Here is a 21,136-nt window from a genome sequence, read left to right on the forward strand (position 1 = left end):
TTGCTGTTCTCCCAGCCTGCTGGCCCACTGCTTTCCCTGCTCACACACCTTCTTCAGGACCCACTGCAAATGGCTCCCCCTCCAGGAAGCCTTCATGGGTAAGCAAGCACTTCTCAGAATCTCCTACAGGTTCCTTAAAACTGGTGGCTGGGTCGGACCCCAGAGAGCTTCAGGCTTGGGTTGGCAGGTCCAGGGTGGGGTCTGAAAATGTGCATTTCTGACAAGCTTCCAGCTCTGCAGCTGCTCTGGGACTTTACCTCAAGAACGACTGCTTTGGGACTTCCCTGGTGGTGATCCAGTGGTTAAGAATCTGCCTTACCAGTGCAGGGACACGGGTTCAATCCTGGGTCCAGGAAGATCCCACAAGCTGCAGAACAACTACTCCAGTGCACCGCAACCACTGAGCCCGCACCGTAGAGCCCACAGGCCCTGATTACTGAAGCCCACAGGCCTAGAGGCTGTGCGCCACAAGAGAAGTCCCTGCTCTCCACCACAGGGAAAGCCTGTGCGTAGCAACAAAGATGGGGCACAACCAAAAATAAAAGCAAATAAATAAATCTTAAAAGGAAAAATCCGCCTTGCAATGCGAGGGACACAGGTTCGATCCCTGGTTGGGGGGCTGTGATCCCACATGTCATGGGGCAACAAAGCCCCAGCTCTGCAACTGCTGAGCACAGGCGCCGGAACGAAATATCCCACCTGACACAGCGAAGATCCCACACGCCACAACCGAGACCTACACAGCCAAACAATACATGCTGCTAAGTCGCTTCAGTCGTGTCCGACTCTGTGCGACCCCAGAGACGGCAGCCCACCAGGCTCCCCTGGCCCTGGGATCCTCCAGGCAAGAACACTGGAGTAGGTTGCCATTTCCTTCTCCAATGCAGGAAAGTGAAAAGTGAAAGTGAAGTCGCTCAGTCATGTCCGACTCCTAGAGACCCCATGGACTGCAGCCCACCAGGCTCCTCCATCCATGGGATTTTCCAGGCAAGAGTACTGGAGTGGGGTGCCATTGCCTTCTCCGAACAAATACATAAGTTTTTAAAAAAGAACCACTGGTTTGTGCCGATGGTTTTCAGCTGGGATTCGTGGGAGGTGGGCTGGGGCCTCCGTGAGGGTGTGTGTGAAGGAGGAGACTGCTCCCTCCAGCTCTGCAGGGTGGCTGTGCTCCTGTGTGTTTAGCATGATTGAATTCCACATGAAGTTTTGATTGAAGAAAGGATTTAGTTACTGGGAAAAACGTTGCCCTTCACTCATCGCGACCAGACGTGCTCTTGCTTCCAGAGGGGAAGGGCCGGCCTCTGGATGGGATTTGCTCTTACATTCTGTGCTTTCTCCAAGGAATGGCTCTCCTTCCACGGGGAGGTTTTATGTGATTTTAAGTGTAACACAGACAAACATGTCTCGTTTGAGTAGTTCCTTTTATACCTATTATAAAAATATTTGTAACTAAAATAGTTTTTAAATGTTCCTAGTTGAGAATTCATTTGAGGAAAAAAATATAGCATGGCGAAGTAGCAGAGCTGTAATGTCACAGATGCTATCACTCAGGAGGAAGCTAAGTTTAAAAAGTGAGCAGATTTAAAGCTGATGTAAGGGAGGGCATTAAGTAATAGCCCAGCTAACATACAGATAATGTAAAAATCAGGGTGATGGTTGGAAAGACTGAAGTTTAGGAACTACTGTCCTTTAGAACAGTTTGAAAGTCACTTAAGGAGAAGTCCTGCTCTCTCCATGCTCTGGAATTTCTTCCCCTTGAGTTCCAAGCTCATCTCGCCCTGTTTTCTTTCTTAAACTAATCAAAGATTGGGATGACATTTTTAAAAGGGCATCTCATTAAGCAGCCTCGTCTCCATTGGAGCAGAGGCTCCTGCCCAGGAGCCAGCTGGCCATTTATCTTATGGTAATGAGGTGTCATCTCCCCGTGGGTCTGCCTTCCTCCCTTCCTCCAAGACCGCCTCTCTGGCTCCCACCCGCCACTCTGTGACTGTGTGTGTGTGTGTATGACTGTGTGACTGTGTGTGTGTGTGTGTGTGTGTGTGTGTTGGAGGTGGGGAGTGGGGAGAAGCAGAACCAGAGCCTCTGGCAGCTTCTCACAGTGCTGGATGCAGGCCGGAAGGTGCTGGGGTGGGGGGCGCTCGTGCAGCGGGGGCGGGGCCGCGGTCCTCACCTGTACACTGTGGTCGGCGGCGAGCTCAGGCTGTCGTAGACGAGCCTCACGTGGCCCTGGTACAGCTCCAGTGCCAGGGGGTCGTTGTCCCCCTTGTAGAGGAGGATGCCGTTGTCCTTGTCCGTGGCCACCTGGAGGGAGGCACGAGAGTCAGGGCCGCCCCGAGGCACCCCCCACCCCCAGAGCCCTCTTTCAGGTGGCATATCCTGAACGAACCCTGGGTCTGAAATCATGTCCTTGTTTCCTCTTCCGTCTAGTCTGTGTATTTCCATAAGGAAGGCCTGTGCCTAATACTCAAGCAAATGCTGATTGATCAATTCCAAATACTTATGGGGTACTCAATATGCGTGGCTATTGTTTTTATGTTGTGTGTGTGTGTGTGTAAGTGAACACATATATAAAAATGCCAGGAACCATGAGCTCTGATCTAGCCTCTCGGGGCCTTAATCTCTTTGTATATAGTAATAATTATAAACAAAAGACTAACCACTACTATTTAATTCAGTGTTGACTATGAACTCGGGAATTTTTTAAAACACCAGTGTCTGGGCTTCACCCCAAACCAATTACATGCAAATCTCTAGAGGTGAGACCCAGGCAAAGATAAGGTGCCCCGGGAGATTCTAATGTGTTGCCAAGGCTGAGAAGCCCTGGTTTCAGAAGCCGCTGCTCAGAGGGCATGTTCACCAGGCACTGGGCTCAGGGCTGGGCTCTCGGACAGCCAGTCAGTGCCCACTGCCGGGCACAGGGGCAGTGGAGAGAGGGGGTGTGGGGCAGCTGGTTGGATAGAACACTGGGGTGTTTGGGGTCCGGGGCCCCTTTAGTTGGGATGTAATGCTTGGGTCTCTGGGTGAGTAGGACTAAGGGAGGAAGGCAGGAGGGCAATGAAGTGACCGGGACAAGGGATGATGGCACCCAGAGCTTCTGGGTGGTGGACCACCCAGTGCCAGTGGTCCACCCCCATCTCAGAGGCCTGCTTATGGACTGGAGGCTCCGCGAGGTGAGGCCATGGGAACATTTGTGCATCTCTGCAGCCCCAGTCTCTAGAATGGTACCTGGCAGGTATAGATGGCCAGTGGATCTTTGTTGAATGAATATTTTTCTCCATAAGCTTAAACCCAGGCTAGTGTAACCATAGCCTGAAGGAAGAAGGGGCCTCGGTGGATGCCACATGGCAGGGCTGCTAACTGGCCTGCACCCTCTAGCTGTGCCTCTGGGTTCCCACTGCTCACCAAGCCTGCTCTATAGGCAGGGTCCTGCTCTATGTCACGTGCGTGCATGCTCAGTCAGCTGCGTCTGACTCTTTGTGATCCCGTGGACGGTAGCCCGCCAGGCTCCTCTGTCCATTGGATTCTCCAGGCAAGAATACTGGAGTGGGTTATCATGCCCCCTCTTCTCCAGGGGATCTTCCCAACTGAGGGATCAAACCCACATCTCTTACATTTCCTGCGTTGGCAGGTGAGTTCTTTACCACGAGTGCCATCTGGGTCTCTCTATACCATATCCCTTGCCTCCCCCTCCGCCCCCAACAGCACTGACAGCATCTGGAAATGTGGTTTGGAAGAACTACTCAGATCCACAGGTTAAGGAGCCTGACAGAAGTTAGCTGGAAAAGAACCTGGTTCACACTGAACAGTTTCCTGCTCCCTGAAAGATGCCCTGCTCACTCCTGCCTCTGGGCCTTTGCACATGCTGATCTCCCAGGCTCGAATGCACCCCTCTTCACCCTGCACCATCAGCCCTTCCACCCTTCTCCATGCCAACTCCTACTCATCCTTCAGACCTCAGCTTAGTTATCACTGCCTCTGGGAAGCCTTCCCTGATTCTTCCAGGCAGGCTGGGATCACAGCCCCACCTGCGTGCTCCCACATCACCAAGGGTTATCATTGACAATTTTCTTGTTCTCCTGCCCTGGGCAAGGGGCTTGGCTGTCTTATCCCCCACTGAATCCCCACTGCCTGCTTGGCACATAGTAGTTGAATGACTGTTCCCTAGAGGAGTCAGGAGCTGTCTGTAGAAGCCATGGAGTTGGCCAGTACCCCCCACCCCAGCTGTTTCCAGAACAGTCAGAGCTTAGCGGCAGGTCAGGGTCCTTCCAGGCTGAGTCGGGCGGGGCGCACCTGCAGAGAGATGTTGGCCTGGGGCCGGACCTTGGCTGAGGCCAGCTCCACGTAGGAGTCCTTGCCCACGAAGTTGACGGTGATGAGCTTCTCGCACCTCGGGCCGGCGAAGCCGGGGGGGCAGCGGCAGGTGGGCTCCTGCTGCACCACAATGCACTGGGCCCCATTCTGGCACTCGTACTGGTCACAGGGGCTGGTCTGCAGCAGGACCATGGGTGGGGGGTGCTCACAGTGGAGCCCACTGGGAGGGCAGAGAGGACGGTGGGGAGAGAGGACAGGGGAAGGTGAGAGGAGACGCCAGGTCATTGAGGCCAAAGAGCTGCCTGGGGAGAGGGTGGCATGAAAGGGAATGGGGACTGGTTCCAGCCCTGCCAGAGATGGGGGGAGGCCGGTGCCTTCTCTAAGCCACAGATTTCCCACTTTTAAAATAATGCGGTTGGACTAGAGTGCAGGTCCTCAGTTTCTGTGTCATCAGAATCACCTGCGATACATTTGCTAACAGTGCAGACTCTCTTCGAGCCATGAATGAGCGGATAAGCAGCATGGCATGTGCACACTATGCAACACTATTCAGCCTTGAAAAGGAAGGGCATTCTGAAGTATGTGACAATACGGATGGACCTTGAGATGACATTGAGCCAAAGCAGCAGTTACAAGGAGACAAACGCTGTCTGATTCCATATGAATGGAGGTACTGATTCCATATGAATGAGGTACTCAGAGGGGTCAAACTCATGGAAACAGAAAGTAGAGTGGTGACTGCTGGGGCTAGAGAAGGAGGAATTGGGAGGTACAGTTTCAGTTGGTGAAATAAAAAGATTTCTGGAGACGGACGGTGGTGATAGCCGCACAGCAATCAATGTACTCACTGTACATTTAAAAACGCTCAAGATGGTACATTTTGTGTTATGTGCATTTTGCCACAATTAAAAACATTTTTTTTTTAAAGTGTGGGTTTCCAGCTCCTTCTCCCCACCCCTGATTCTCATTTCATAGCCCTGAGGTGGGGCCCTGAAATTTATATTTTCATAAGCCTCGCTTGCAAAGGGCCTCAGTCAGCCTTTGGAACCAACTGCCTTGAGAACTCATGGTTCCCTCCAGGCTCATGTTCTCAGTCCATGACCAGGGCTCATCTGCACAGTTGGCTCTATGCTTCCATGAGACCTGACATGTATACAGAACACATCCCCCAGGCTGATCCCCTTGACTGCAGTCCCCGGCCTCCCCTCCGGGACCCCCTGTGCCCTTCCCTTCTGGTCAGAGCTGGAGCTGCCACCCATACACTGCGTCCATACACCCCACAGACATCTGACCACCTGGCCAGCGCCTCCTGTCTCCCTTTTCTCACCCGGCTTCAGGGACTCCCCAAAATCCTCCCATCCACCTCCATTTTCCTGCCACTAGGGAATCCATAATGGTTTATTCTCCAGCTTAGAGAGAAGATCCTGCCAGTGTGGCCATATGGCTACCTCCACCGTGCAAGCTGGGCTCCAAAATGGTATCATCTTTCGTTACATGGCATCGTGCCCAAGTTTGACTCTAAGTCCAGCTGCCACAGGGTTGCCCTGGGTACCTCCTTTTTCCATCTACAACATGGGGTTAACAATGTCTGCTCTGGGACTTGGGGGTGTGAGGAAGGTTTGGGAGATGAAGGGAGATGAAGGGCTAGGGTCGCCTGGGCCCCCCAACCCCCACCCTCTGCCGCCTGCCCGGCAGCCCCTCAGCCCTACCTGAAGCCCTGGGGGCAGATGCACGTGTAGCCATTGACCGCATCCACACACTGGGCCCCATGGCGGCACCGGTGGGCGGCGCAGTCATCATCGTCCACCTCGCAGAGCTTCCCGCTGTAGCCAGGGGGGCATTCGCACCTGCAACACGTCAGAGCGAGGCTGCTCCAGGCCCGGCCAGCTTCCAGGCAGCCTCTCCTGTATCTCCCTGTGTCCTCAAGGCCCCTCAGCCCCCACGAGCTCCCCAAAGCCCGGCCACAGCCTGCGAGTCGGTGTCCGCCTGGTTTACACGGGCACCTTAGAAACTAGTTCCATGAAGACAGTGGTAGATCCCAGTCAAAACCTTGTCAGCAGCTGGCTGGGGGGCTCACGTTGTGGTCAGACAGGTTTTGGCTCGGATCTGCCACTGTCTACGTAGAACTGGTATTCAGCCTAGCCCTCCGTCGCGCACCTCTCACAGAGCACCTTGCTGAGGTCTCTCAGCACCCGGTGAGGGAGGGTCTGTCCCCTCCAGGATCAGGAGGAGACCTGGGCTCTGGGAGAGCGGACTGGACTTCCCCGAGGCCCCCCAGCATAACGATGTTTCATCTACGCGTACGTGTGTCAGATGCTCTTCTCCATGTGTCTGCTACTCGGTGCCTGTTTCAGTGTCTCCACCCATAAATGTGGCTGACGATCAGTACCTTCACCTCTTACAGCGGCTTAAGAAACTAAGTGATCCACTCTGTGCGGGGCACTAGATCCACACTGAATAAACAGCGTGATATGCAGAAGGAGCTGATAAGGATGGTGAAGAAATGATGCTCTCGGCACTGCCTTTGATTCTTCTCTATTGTTTATTCATTTTCTCCCCCAGAGATTCAGGCTGATATAAGAACTGGGATAGATAAAGAAGATGTGGTACAGATATGCAATGAAACGTTACTCAGCCATGAAAAGGAACGAAATTGGGTCATTTGGAGAGATGTGAATGGACCTAGAGTCTGTCATAAAGAGTGAAGTAGAAGGAGAAAACCAAATATTATGTATTAATGTGTACATGTGGAATCTAGAAAAGGGGTGAAGATGAACTTATTTGAATCTAGAAAAGGGCCAGAATAAAGGCGCAGACGTGAGAACAGACGTGTGGACACAGTGGGGGAAAGAAGCACTGACATATATGCACCTCCGTGTGTGAGACAGATGCTATCGGGGAGCTGGGGTGCAGCACAGGGAGCTCAGCCTGGTACTCTGTGATGGCTCAGGTGGGTGGGACTGGGTGGGGTGGGAGGGAGGAAAGTGAAAGCAGAAACTAACACATTGTAAAGCAATTATACTCAAAAAAAAAAAAAAAGAAAGAAAGGAAAGAAAAAACAACACTAAGCTGGAAAAAACAAACAGAGAGAAGGGTGAATCCCTTTGCTTTCGATAGATGCCTCTGGTCTCCAGGGGAGAGTATGGAGCTGTGGTTCAACCCAGGCCTTGCGGGCCTGCCCCGCCTCTCCCAGAGGAGCACGGTGTCGGCAGCTCCATGGTATCCCTGCAGGCCCAGGCTTCAACCTGGCCAGAGGCAGCTGCTATGGCCAGCCTCCCTGAACATGGGCCAGAAACATGCATCTCTGGGCTCCTCTGTCTGAGGTGACAATGTGTCAAAGTCCCAGCAAGAAACAGACCACAGGTACCACCTTACTCACAGGGGCTCAAGCACACACACAGGCACTTACGAACACAGATCCTTCCTAGCTCCTCTCCCTCCTGCAGGGCCTTCAGCCTGCACACCTCTCTGGGGTCCCTGGCTGAATTTTACTGGGCAGACTATGAAAAATAAACACAGCCTGTGCAAGTCAGAGGAGGAAGCTGGTACAGAGGAAGGTGTGCAATAGGTGGTGAGGTAGGAAGTGAGACCTTGGAACACTTACATGATGAAGGAGCCCGACGGGGGAAGCATCAGGACAAAGGAATGGTCCTCCCTCCCCACTCTCCTTGCTCCACCCGCTCTAGGATGGAGAGAAGTGGGCTGGAATCGCAAGTAGATCCTGATGCTGCTGGGGTTGCTGCGTGCTGTGGATTCGTGGTATGGTACGATACTCAGGGGACCTGGGTGTCCCTGGAGGCCAGCAAGTTCTAGAATTTGAGGATTTACTGGGCCTGCGCCCAAAAGCTGTGACATCTCTAAGATCTGACCTGTTCACCTTTACTTATATGATGGATACATTTGAAACACGTGACCTACTGCTGCACCAGCAAGTGCAAACTTTCACACCTTTGCCCCCACCTCATCCTAGTCTTTGAAAGCGTCATCCTGCGGATGACTTTGTGGGAGTGCATGCTGCATATACTGCAGGCCAGGCCTCTGCGAGGGTTAAACCTGGCCCCGGTAGGTATATGTGCCTGTGTCTCCTGAATTCTAAGTACCTGCAGAGCAACTCAAGCTGTATGAGCTTCTCCGAGGCAACACTAGCTACTCACTACTTATAGGGGCAAACCCAGCCTGGTAAGCACGGAGTTCAGGGCTGCTGAAGTCTTTAGGAGGAATGAGGGAAGCCATGCTCCCTTGCAGATGAAGCAGTAGAGGTCTGGAGGCAGATGTGTTTATGGCCTTCTTTTCTTTCCAATGCTACAGCCCTCTCTACACATGTGCTTCCTAAACAAAACCCCCAGAGTCTTGTAAAAGTAGAGCTTCTGATTCAGGGAGTCTGGGTGGGGCCTGGGAATGAGCATTCCCAATAAGCTCCCATGGGATGCTGACGCTGCTGGTTCATGGACCTCATCTCTAATGGCAAGGATCCCTACAACATTTCTCTATCGGCTAAAGACAAGCAACTGGTGGTATACCCCACATTCCGTGTTTTCAAATGTCTTGCCTTTTTTTTCTAAAGCATAAGGTTTATGCCATTTTGATACGCATTTAACCTACTGATTCTGGACATAGAGGAGTAACCAAGTGACATCCTTGGTTTCAGGACATCAGAAGTCTCCAGACTGAGCTGAGGAATCAGTCAGACCTGGGTCAGCTCTCATCCCCTTCCACGCACACGTGTCGGCCGCTTGCTCCACCTCGCTGTGCTTCAGCCCACACAGAAAGTGGTAACAGTTTCTACATCCTAAGGGTGCTGAGTGTCAAACGTGGTCATACCCAGTGCCTGACACAGAGGGAGTGCTGGCCACCGCCATCTCTGTTTCTGGTTCTGTCGCTTTCAGGGTGTAGTGGCAGTTACTTTCAGGCCTTCAGTATATTATTTCAGCGTTCATGTCACAGATACTGATAGTCCTATCTGCTTTGTTGAGTTGAGGCCTCATTAGAACAGCATACAAGGAAATCCCCAAGGATAAACACCTTCAAACTTGGGCAAAGGCTGCAGGGACTGCGCATCTCTTTTGTTAGTGTCCCTGTGGCCCACCTGGGAATGTGAGTCATTACGGTGATGGTGGGGGGTGGGGGGGGGATTGTGGGATAAAGTAAAAAATGTTGCACTGGGAGAAGGGGCTTTTGATTTAAATGCATCTTAATTAAAAAAAAATCAACATTATTGAGTTGGCCTGTAGACTTCATCAAGATTCTAAGAGACACTGTGCATAAATATATTATCTCAAGATTTTGAAAGCTAGACTGGTTTCTTTCTATTCTATTTTGTCCTTGAACTCAAGGAGGTCTTGGTTACAGTAGACAGAGTTTCCAGGGACAGGGAGCAGAGAATCAAGATCTGTGGTCCTAACTCCCTAGCACCCCAGCCCCAGTCCAGCACCCTGGACCACTTCTGACCAGCCTCCATGCTCGCTGTGCTCATCCAAGCAGGCCTCCTCTGAGCCTGTTGTCCACTTGGCTGGGAACACCACTGATGTCCTTCCGTCCATGGATATTCTACCCAGTCTTCCTAGCTCAGCGACCACCACTACCCCTTCCTAGGCATACGCAAAGCACTCTGCCTGTCAGTCCAGCCGCCGCAGCTTTGGGTTCAAGTCTGTGCTTTAAGCCTCTCCTCCCAGCCCTTTGCTCGCCCCTCAGTTAAAGAGCAGCCCTGGTCTGAGGTCCGATCCTGGAGTGGGAGAAGCAGGGCCAGGCGGCAGAGGCATCGCTCGCTCTTCCTCACGCTTAGGTAACTGGTTACCCCAGAACGTATTGGCACATCTCGAGGGGACACAGCCGGCAAGGCAAACCTGAAGGGCCTCAGCTTCCTCTGCTCCCTCTGAGGCCAGAGCCCTGCACTCCTCTTAACATTTTCCTGGTCACGGGCTCTAGGCTTCATATGTCCAGATAGAAAAGGAAAACTCAAGCAGGCCTGCTCATGGCCCTCAGTCACCCTTACGTACATAGACTCTGCCCCGCCTGCAGGGCCCTGCTTCTCTCAGCCCATCCCAATGCCACCCATCCTTTGGTGGTCACCTCCAGTCTCACCTCCTAGAGTAGAGGGCTTCCCTCTCTACTCCAGGAGGTTCTTCCCCCTCCTCAGAATGCCAGCAGCACCCAGGGCCCGAAACTAGGGCCCCAGGAATTCCTTCTTTTCTAAACCTCTGTGTGGTGTCAAATTTCCCTCCCCCAGGTCCATGGCAAGAGCCTCAGATGGAGGAAATAAGAAACCTCCTACACTATCCACCACCCTCACTGCAATGAGGATTTGGGGACTGTGGTGCATTGGCGGGAGGACAGCAACTGGAACCCATCGTTATTACATTCTAGGATTCCAAGAGTTTACAAGTTCAAGTTTTGGAGAATCCATGAATCTAAGAGTCCACAGTTCTAAGACCCTGTGATCTCATGATGTCGGGGGCTTTCTAAGATCATGGGTTTGCATGAAGTCCTGAGCTTGTAGTACAGAATCAGAGTCTCAACACCCCCAGGTCTGAGAACTCTCTGCCACGTGACTGAGAGCTGAACAGACTCTGAGTGGTGACAGCTCCTGGGGACATCTAGACCACAGTCTGAGCTTGTGTTGTAAGCGGCTGGGGATGCCACTGGGGACAGGCTGGGCAGAATTCTCTTTCAAGGCTCGTGAGCACAGGCACCGAGCTCTAGACCCATATCCCTTATCTCTGCAGGTGGCTGTGAGGGTCACATTGGTTGTCTTTGCTGAGGGCTTGTCTGGGGTTCCCCCACAGCTGCTCTGGTCTCTGTCAGATCCCCCAACCCTGATTCCTTGGTGTCAGAGGACCCCACTTTCCCCACTCAGTGCAGACAGAGCCTACCAGAAGGAGGGGAGGCAGGTGCGTGGTCAGGGATAGGACAGTGCTCTTGACCAAAGGGTTCGGAGGTGTCCCTCCCAATATCAGAAAATCCCAAGACCTGAAGGCCTCGGGATCTTCTCCAGAAGAGGCAACGGCACACTTTCACAAAGGAGTGTGGAGGGAGGAGGTGGGGACAGTGCCCAGGAGTTCCCAGGGGCGCCCTTCGGTCTGCAGGCTCTAGAGCTGCTGTCTCCTCCTGAGGCAGCCTCTTGTGTTCCCTTAGAACAGCCCGAGCGTGCCCCTGCTCCCCCGGAGACGCCGCCCCAGCGGCCACGTTGCCGGGCCCGTCAGAGCCCACAGCCTGCCTCCTCCCTGCCCACCCCCACCACGCGCAGGCACACAAGCTGGCGGACTTGCTGGAGCCAGGGGGCAGGGCGGGCTGCATCTGGGGAGTGGCACCAGATGCCCTCTGGCCTCTGCTTCCTCTGTGGGGTGGCTCCACCGCACTAGCTCTGGAAAGAAAAGACGTGGTGACAGCAACGTCGTTTTCAATTCATTTCCCAGAATAATGGAAATAAAAGCAAAAATAATAAATGGGACCTACTTAACCTCAAAAGCTTTTGTACAGAAAAGGAAACAATAAACAAAACAAAAAGACAACGCACAGATTGGGAGAAAATACTTGCAAATGATGTGACTGATAAGGGACTGGTCTCTAAAATTTACAAACAGCTTATGATACTCAATAGCATCAAAACAAAACAATCCACTCAAAAAACGGGCAGAAGACCTGAACAGACATTTCTCTAAAGAGGACACATGTGTCCATAGGCACATGAAAAGATGTTCAACAACACTAGTTATTAGAGGAACGCAAATCAAAACGATAATGAGATACCACCTCACACCAGTCAGAATGGCTAGCATGAAAAAATCCACAAACAATAACTGCTGAAGGTGATGTGGAGAGAAGGGAACCCTCTTGCAATGTTAGCCGGAATGTAGACTGGTACAGCCACTGTAGAGAACAGTATGAAGGTTCCGTAAAAAATTAAAAATAGAGCTACCATATGAACTTGAAATCCCACTCCTGGGCATATATCCAGAGAACTGGCCCTAAAAGATACATGAAGCCCAATGCTGACTGAAGCACTGTTTACAACAGCCAAGACATGGAAACAAGCTAAAAGTCCACCGGCAGAGGAATGGATAAAGAAGACGTGTTACATATACCATGGGGTATTATTCAGCTGTTAAAAAGAATGACATAAGGCTATTTGCAGCAACATGGGTAGACGTAGAGAATGCCACACTGAGCGAAGTGAGTCAGACAGAGAAGGATAAATATCATGTGCCATCTGTCATATGTGGAATCTAAAAAGAAATGATACAAATGAACTTATAAAACAGAGACTCTCAGACTTAGAAAACGAGCTCGTGGTTGTCACGGGGAAGGGACAGGACTTTGGGAATACACAGGCTATATTTATAAAGGATAACCAACAAGGACTGCTGCAGACCACATGGCGCTCTGCTCACTGTTAGCGTCAGCCTGGACGGGAGGGGAATCTGGGAGAATGGATACACGTGCATGTATGACTGAGCCCCTCACTGTTCACCTGAGACTATCACAACATTGTTAATTAGCCGCTTTTGGTGTTAAAATAAAGAAATGCATAAAACTCAAGTGTTCTAACAGGAAAAAGAAAAAGAAAACATGTGCTGAGAGGGAGGGAGGGAGGAAAGAGAAGGAAGACTAGGGAGGGGTCAGAGAAAGGGGCTTGCTCGCTCTCTCAAGAGAGGAGAGAACAGGGAGGGCAGACACAGAGACTCATAAAGAAAGACACGGACAAAGAGAGAATTAGACCATGACTAGTCAGAGGTACAGAAAAGCACATGCTAGCAAACGAACAGAAAAAGAGAGAGTGAAAAAAAAATATGGAAAGAACCCCAGAGCTTCTGCCGCAAACCCAGGTTATTGGAGCCAAATCCTCGGGACCTGGTGCCAGTCATGAATGAGCCTCACCTGAATCCTCTGTCCAGGGAGATGCACTTGGCCTCATGCTGACAGAGGTTCATCCCCGGCACACAGTGGTCAATGACCTCGTCGCACAGCTCACCTGGTGGGGCGGGTAGAGAGCCCAGGCGTCAGGGAGGAGACAGGGGGATGCCCCGGCTAGAAGGTCAGGTTCATCCAGTCCCTGGTCAGGAGCCTGCCATTTATTCTCTAGGCATCTCCTTTCTTCTGCACCTCTGTCTCAATTTCCCTGGCAGTGACCACAAGAAGACCCCAGGACCTCTCTTGGGCACTGTTAGAGCTTTGCCATTTGGCTGTTTCACTTGATTATCCAGGGGCTGCAGTAGCCGAAATCACCCCTGACTTGGTGAAAGTCGCTCAGTTGTGTCTGACTCTTTGCAACCCCATGGACTATTCAGCCCATGGAATTCTCCAGGCCAGAATACTGGAGTGGGTAGCTGTTTCCTTCTCCAGGGGATCTTCCCAACTGGGGGGCTGAATCCAGGTCTCCCGCACTGCGGGCGGATTCTTTGCTGCCTGAGCCACCGGGAAGCCCACCCCTGACTGTGGGCTGTGCTTATCTGTCTTTCATTCTACACTCATTTATGGAGCCCCTCCTGTGTGGTAGCACTCTGCCAGGGGCCAGGGACACCGCAGTGATCCAGTCCCAACCTCCCCCGTGGTGTGTGTGTGTTGGGTTGGGGGAGCGGATCTACAAATAACCAGGCAATTATAACACACAGCTGTCAGCGAGATGATGGGAAAACCTGGTGGAAACTCAGGGGTTTCCTGGAGGGGCAGCCAGGGCTTAGCAGTGCAGTCCACCTGTTACAGATAAGTAAGCCCCGTGGGTTTTCTCAGAGAAGAAAATATGGAAAGAATTTGAAGTTCTGGTCTCTGGCTACATCCCCTTTGAAATTCACAGGGCCAGAAAAATGCCAAACAGGTCATAAATACCCAAAGATATAAGGCCTGCCGATAAGCCCCGGAAAACTCACACCACCAGAAAGCAGAATGTGGGAGGTCAGACAGGCCTGCAGGGGTCAGGTTCCTGGAAGACACACCACTGATAACTTCCTTGCATTCCACCCAGTCAGGCCACATGGAGACTGATGGAGAGAAACAAGCTTGCAGCCAGAGAGGCGTGGGGCAGGTGTGCCCGGGGCAGGGTGAAGGAGGGTCCGAGGGTGGCTAGGTGGAAAAGCGTGGCAGACACAGCCCCAGAGTTGGCTCTCTGCTGTGGTGGGGGCAAGCGGACCCCACCCTGCCTTCACCGTGTCCCCAGCCTCTCGAGACCACAGAGGGTGCCTGTGTGCCTTCTCAGCCTCTTCTGCTTCTTCTCTGTCCGTGACACTGAGAGAAGTGTATTCTCTGTGGGACACTTCCGACATTTTCTGGCACAGACAAAACCTCGATGTCCCATTCTCAGGAACAAAGTACAAAGAGTCAGAACTGCATCCTGGTCAATGGAAGAGCAGGCAGGAAACTGCCTTCGTAAGTGTTTGCTCGGCAACCTCCCCAACCCCCTGTCCATTCTCCCACCATCAGTTCAGACCTGAATGAAGCATGAGTGCAAGGCAAGTACCTCTCAGTTGGCCTCAGACACCACTGGGGAGCCCAGGGCTCCCGAAGGAGGGGATGAACATGAACTAAATGAACAGAGAGCTGAAAGCCGGGGACCTGATCAAAGTGGGGAGGAGTGAGTGATTTGTGGGGGTGGGTGGGGGAGGGGTAGACAAACTAAGGGAGAGGGTCTTTGGGAAGCCCCTCAGGGCATATTATGGGTTGTTTTTTTTTTTTGGATTCAAGTCTTTGTCCAGAGCGGGAAAGAAGATGGAGTTTTTGGAAGAAGCCTAGAAAGTGGTGGGCTTCCCAGGGGGTGCAGTGGTAAAGAACCTGCTGGCCAACGCGGGAGACGCAAGAGACGCCGGTTTGATCCCTGGGTGGGGCAGATCCCTGGAGGAGGAAATGGCCACCCACTCCAGTATTCTTGCCTGGAGAGTCCCACGGACAGAAGCTGGCAAGCTACAGTCTGTGGGGTCTGCAGAGTCAGACTTGGCCGACCACACAGTGGTCTCCTCTAATGCACGCCAAGCCCATCCAGGCCCCCACAGCAGCCTGCCACCGAGCGTCGGGGACACCCAGGCCCCGCACGGCAGCCTGCCCCTGGGCATCGGGGGCATCCAGGGCCCCCACGGCAGCCCACCCCTGGGCGTCGGGGGCACCCAGGGCCCCGCACGGTAGCCCGCCCCTGGGCGTCGGGGGCACCCAGGGCCCCGCACGCAGCCCACCCCGGGCGTCGGGGACTCACGCCAAGTCCACCCAGGCCCCGCACGGCAGCCCGCCCCTGGGCGTCGGGGACTCCCGCCAAGCCCACGCAGGCCCGCACGGCAGCCCGCCCCTGGGCGTCGGGGACTCACGCCAAGCCCACCCAGGCCCCGCACGGCAGCCCGCCCCTGGGCGTCAGGGGCACCCAGGGCCCCGCACGCAGCCCGCCCCTGGGCGTCGGGGACTCACGCCACGCCCACGCAGGCCCGCACGGCAGCCCGCCCCTGGGCGTCGGGGGCACCCGGGCGTCGGGAGCTCACCCGTGTAGTTTGGCGGGCACACACACACGTAGTTGTTGACCCCGTCCACGCAGGTGGCGTTGTTCTCGCAGTCGTTGTCCTCGCAGTCGTCTGGGTTGATCTCACACCGCTGCCCCTCGAAGCCCAGAGGGCAGGAGCAGCTTTGGGGATGCGTGGGTGGGGTCAAGGGTCAGGGAGCGGCAGAGGGGAAGGCGGGGGTGGGAAATACAGTCAGTCAGGTTTCTCCTCTGGCTGGGAGTCCGAGGCCGTTCTTGGGGCACACAAGGCCTGGAGTTCTGAGCAGGAAGACCTTTAGGAGCCTTAGGGGCATTTCTGATAGCCCCCTGCCTCCAGTCTCTCCTGGCCCTGGGTGGCTGCCTTGCTGGGGGCAATCCTACGGCAATGCCTCCTTCAGGGCTCCCCCAGCTGGCAGTGGTAGAGCTTTAACTCTTGTCTTCTAAGCGACCCTTCAGCTATGATCTATGCCTAGTCTCTTTTGTAGACAGAGAGAGAAACAGCGTAACAAACTCTGTACTTTTTTTTGTGACTCAAGGGCAGCTTTTTAATCCGGAGCAGGAGCAGGACTTAGTGGCCAAGATCAGGCTTTGCAACCAGGTTTCCTGGGTTAAATTTCGTATCTGTTTCATCATCTGTTGACTGGTGGTACTACCTACCTCCAGGGTGGTTGTAGGCATTAAATGAGATTATACAAGGAAACACTTACACGGGTACACAACACAGAAAGCATGTCAGCTAGATTTTGTTCTAGACAAAACCACACACCTCCTTAACCTTCCCTCAGGGACACTGCTCCTTCTCATACATCCCTGCTACTTCTGAGCCCCCTCCTGCTTCTGGAAGACGAGGGAGTCGGGTGGGAGGACACCTTTCCTGCCAACGCTTTCTGGTTAAAAACACCATAGACCAGCATGACACAATTCCTTAACATGTCCCTGCAGTGTTAAACCTCTTGGATATAAACCTCATTCCCTCTCCTCTGCCTGGCCTTGGCCACAGCCCCAGGGTCAGGCTGCACTGCCCGATAATAAGTCAGAAAAAAAATCAGTCAGTATTGATGAAGGCTGGGCAGATGACAAGGGGCGAGGGGAGTTGAGAGGGTGCAGGTGGAAGATGAGAGTCTGATTAAATGAAATTAAATGAACGATGCAGGAATCTCACTCTTCCTGTGGGCCACCCCCCTCATCAGAGACCAGGGTCCTGTGTTCCAGCTCAGACCAAGAATCCCAGGCCTCTCTCCATTTGAAACTAAACTAATAGAAAGTGGATTTTTGTGGTCTTATTTTTGTTGTTGTTGTTTTTTCCCTGCACCATGTGGCTTGTGGGCTCTTAGTTCCCTGACCAGGGATCGAACCCAGGTCCATGGCAATGAAAGCCCAAGTCTTAGTCACTGGACCACCAGGGAATTCCCTTAGAATCCAAATTAACATCCTTTTTTCTATGACCTGAAAAGTGGGTCACATTTTCTACAAAAGGCAGGCAGAAGGATTCTTGGGTCTGAGCTCTTCAACTCTTCATGGAGCAAAATAAATGACTCTAACTCCTTTCTTTTTTCTTCCTCTTCTTTCTCTTCGGGACCCCGGGCATTCATGAAGAAGGTAATTTCTTCAGAGCCACACGGGGGCGGGTTTCCAAAGATCTTAAACCATAGCGTTGTCTATTTTCCTGATATGAGTTATTTTCCTCTGACTCTCCCCGGAGAGCACTTAGGACTCTTAGGACTGCGTGAAAGTGGGGTAAGAAGGGGCTGGTCCAGGGAGCGGAGGTTGCTCATGGACTGGACCAAGGGTGGAAACGAGGTTAAAGTGTCTTTTGTCCTCACCGGAAACCTGGTGGGAGGTGGGGGGAGGAAGGAGGAGGGGATGTCAAAGATATCTCAAGAGCAATGTGTTAGCTGTGTGGACAGACAGCAAGTCACGCCTGTCCAGCCAACCCTGCCAGCCTTTGCCTGTTTTGTGAGCAGACAGTCAAAGCGTCAAGACTGGAGAAGCATCTGGATTAAGAGGTAGGTGATGCTTCCAGAATTCTGACTAGTCAGAGGCGTCATGGATTGAATTGTGTCCCCTCAAAAAGATATGTTGACATCTTAACCCCCCTCCCCCGAGCCTCGGAATGTGACCTCATTGGGAAACAGAGTCATTGCAGCTGTCATGAGCTAACTGAAGATGAATTGACATTGGAGTGGCGTGGGCGCCTAATCTCACATGACTGGTGTCCTTATAAGAAGCCGGTCATGTGGACACAGACCCAGGGAGAAGGCTGTGTATGCAGCTGAAGGCAGAGACTAGAGTGACACAGCTGCAGGTCAAGAAACACCAGAAACTGCCAGCAACCATCAGCAGCTAGAAGGCGAGAGAGGAGCCCCCTCCTGGTTTCAGGGGGGTGTGCCCCTACTGCCTGAGCCATGTGAGAAGCCATGCTTTGGTTCCAGGCCCTTGAGCCTGTGGTCCTCTGTTATGGCAACTCTAGGTCACTGAATAGAGGGACACGGGACCAAAGCCACCCGACAGGGGCCCTCCCTGTGCCAGCCTACCAGGTGCTGCCCTGGGTGGTGGGGTGAGGTGGGGGATCCCACACAAGCTATGCCATCCCAGGATGAGGGCCTCATTGCCTGAGCCCTGCATCCCATTTTCCAAATCCTGTAGGTCTGGGCTGTTTTCCTTGAAAATTAAGTCCTAAACAATCCAGTTCATTTGGATTTCCTCGGTGATGGAGAGTGCAGACAGACCTTCCGCATCCCTGCAAAGAGGGCAGTGACACCTGCAGGGGCGCCCCTGCCTCTTGCGGACGACGACGTGGGTCCCGGGGCTGCGGGTGGGGATGGGGCCAGGCTCCCCAGGCCTGGAGGAGTGCTTCCTGACTGAGGCCACGTGGCCACTGCTGCGCGAGCTCTGGGTGGCTTCTCCTCACGTCCACTCTCAGTGGGGGAGAGTTTGGCCCACTGCAGGCAGGAAGATGAGCTCTGCCTTGAATTTCACTTTTCCAGAGTTGAGTTTGATGGGGCTGACTTGGCAGATGGCTATGTGGGCGGCTGTCTTCCCCAGGGAGAACCTGGAGCCCAGAAGCTGAATTTCTTTCACAGACCACATAGTAACCCAGCCAGGGGGCCTGTGGTTGTTCATTGTTTGTGCCCTGAGTGCTCCGACCTCCTCACACAGCACGGCACCCAGTGCCCCTTCCTTTGCTGCCTGGCCCCCTGGCTCTTTGGGGGTGCCCCATGGGCCCGCTCCCCTGATCTGCTCTTGCCAGGGTAGGGTCCAGGAAACGGCATCAGCAGGCAGCAAGGGATGGGTGGGAAGCAGGAAGGGGCCAGAGGTTTGGCAGAGGCCCAGAGGGCCAGCTCCAAAGACAGGGATGAGAAAAATATCTAAGTGGCTTTTACCTTTTTTCTTCCTGAGCTCTTAATGCCAGGGAGGAAACAGGCAGGGTTGGAAGACTCAGGAATGAGTGTCAGGATATGTGACTCAGAGCAAATCAATCTCCGTGCCTCAGTTTCCCCATCTATTAAACGGGGATAGGAACTACCTGTACTGGATACGGTCCTTGGGAGGATTTAAATGAGATTTAGAGTTAAGTGCCCGGCACATATGAACATGTAATCAACACAGGAAAGAACAGTAGAATTTCCAGGCTGGCAGGTTTTTTGAGCTATTGATTATCCTATCCTGCTCCGACTTCAGCCAGCAACTGTAGCTTCCCTTGGAGACCTCCTGGCTCTGGAGACAGACTCCCTGAATTCAGATGCCAGTCTGAACACTTTCTGTGTAACTGCAGACGAACAATTTATCCCTTTGATGCCCTAACTTCCTTATCTGTACAAGAGGGATAGCAGTAGCTGCCTTATAGGGAAGGCAAAGCCTTAAAGTCCTTCATATCGAGGGCTGGGTGGAGTGAGGCTGCAGGAGGCGTGGAGCCAGGTTTCCTCCGCCTGCCGCAGAGTCGCGGGGCAGACTGAGGAGGGAGGCCCAGGGCAAGCTGTTACCTGAACCCACCCTTGTGGGTCTCGCTCAGGTGGCAGGTGCCTCCGTGCAGACAGGGGTTCTGAATGCAGGTGTTCATGGGCACGGTGCAGTCTCTGCCCTGAGGAGAAAGAGAGAAGCACATGGTGAGGGAGGCTCTCCACGGCCGCCGTGAAGAGGAGGCCCTGTGGGCTCCCAGCTCCCTCTGGGATGAGGGCGGGGGAGGTCGCCTGGGGCTCTGGGACCAGCGAGCTGGCTGTGTGCCCTGGGGAAAGCCCAAGGGAGCCCCTGCCTTGGGTCGCTCCATGGTGCGTGGCGCGGGGAGGAGCTCAGGACCGCGGCCCCCAGCCTCACTATTGCCCAGACTTCAGCCCCTCCCCACTGTCCTAACCCACAGGCCGAGAGCAGGGGCTCTGGAGCCAGGAAGAGCTGGTTCACCTCCCAGCTTCACCTCTTCCTAGTTGGCTGACCTTTACTTTGTATTCGCTTTTTAACTTCTACACGCCTACCTCATAGAGCTGTTACCAGAGTTGACTAGATCTTTCAATAAGGAAGTCCTTAAAATATTACATAACACATCTAGCACATAGTAGGCACTCTATAAATGCCAGTAGGTGATATTACCACTAACCTCACTGAGGCATAACTGTAATCTACAACTTGGAGGGTAGACTATGGCTGAAGTGCAGACCTTGGCCCCCAAAAGTGACAAGCTTGTCTCTGATTGGTCCAGACGTGAGCATGGGTGTTGCTATTTGCTCTTAAGTTCTGCGGGTGGTCCTGATGGTAGGCTACCCCGAGACCCCCTGTGAGAGAAATTTGGGGCAGAGTGGGATTCCTCTGTACCAGGCACCCTGAAGGGGATGTGAGCTAAGAAGGTGCCCACTGTGTGCAGGTGGGGGGAGCATGCCAAGGAGGAGGACAGTGAGGGCAAGGCACCGCAGAGCCAGGCCTCCGTCCCAGGGAGTCGCCCCCGGCTTGGCCCTCTGCCACCAGCTTCTCCCGTGGCACTGACAGACCAGCACTGCACCCAGGTTTTTGCAGCCAGTTCCCTGGACGACCTGTGTGATCCTGGGGGGGAGGTCTGCTGTGTTTGCTTCTGGTCTGTGGGCTCAGTGTGGGCGCGGGGCCATCATGGGCGCCCTCCCACCGCCACACCACCTGCTCACCATCTGCCCGAGAAAACCCTCCTTCCCGCTCTGCCACTGCTGCCCGCGCCCGCAACGAGAGGCACTGGGCTTCCTGGCTGGACCCTGCTGTGCTCTGCCTTCTCCCACTGCCTCAGCGCTGCAGCCTCAGGTCCTGCCTCTAGCAGCCGGAAGGCAGGGCTGCGTCTGTCCGCTGCTTTTCGAGCCTGGCACAGTTAAAGGGCCCGTCAGAGGTTTCTCGGAGGGGAGGAGATCTGGGGTGCAATCT

At 53.6% G+C, this 21,136-nt stretch overlaps 1 protein-coding gene across 4 annotated transcripts in view; it reads right to left on the bottom strand.

Annotated features, from left to right (window-relative positions):
• Positions 1–21,136, bottom strand: part of SLIT3 (slit guidance ligand 3) — a 723,070-nt gene that overhangs the window by 23,020 nt on the left and 678,914 nt on the right. For all 4 annotated transcript variants that reach the window (XM_070774480.1, XM_070774479.1, XM_070774482.1 and 1 more), the window contains 6 exons: positions 19,744–19,841; positions 15,765–15,904; positions 13,186–13,279; positions 6,021–6,158; positions 4,291–4,531; positions 2,171–2,301 (listed from right to left, as the gene is read on the bottom strand). In XM_070774480.1, coding sequence (XP_070630581.1) covers positions 2,171–2,301; positions 4,291–4,531; positions 6,021–6,158; positions 13,186–13,279; positions 15,765–15,904; positions 19,744–19,841 — 842 coding nt within the window. The remainder of the gene's footprint in view (positions 1–2,170; positions 2,302–4,290; positions 4,532–6,020; positions 6,159–13,185; positions 13,280–15,764; positions 15,905–19,743; positions 19,842–21,136) is intronic.

This window comes from Bos indicus, chromosome 20 (assembly GCF_029378745.1).
Source record: "Bos indicus isolate NIAB-ARS_2022 breed Sahiwal x Tharparkar chromosome 20, NIAB-ARS_B.indTharparkar_mat_pri_1.0, whole genome shotgun sequence".
In the NCBI taxonomy this organism is placed as follows: domain Eukaryota; kingdom Metazoa; phylum Chordata; class Mammalia; order Artiodactyla; family Bovidae; genus Bos; species Bos indicus.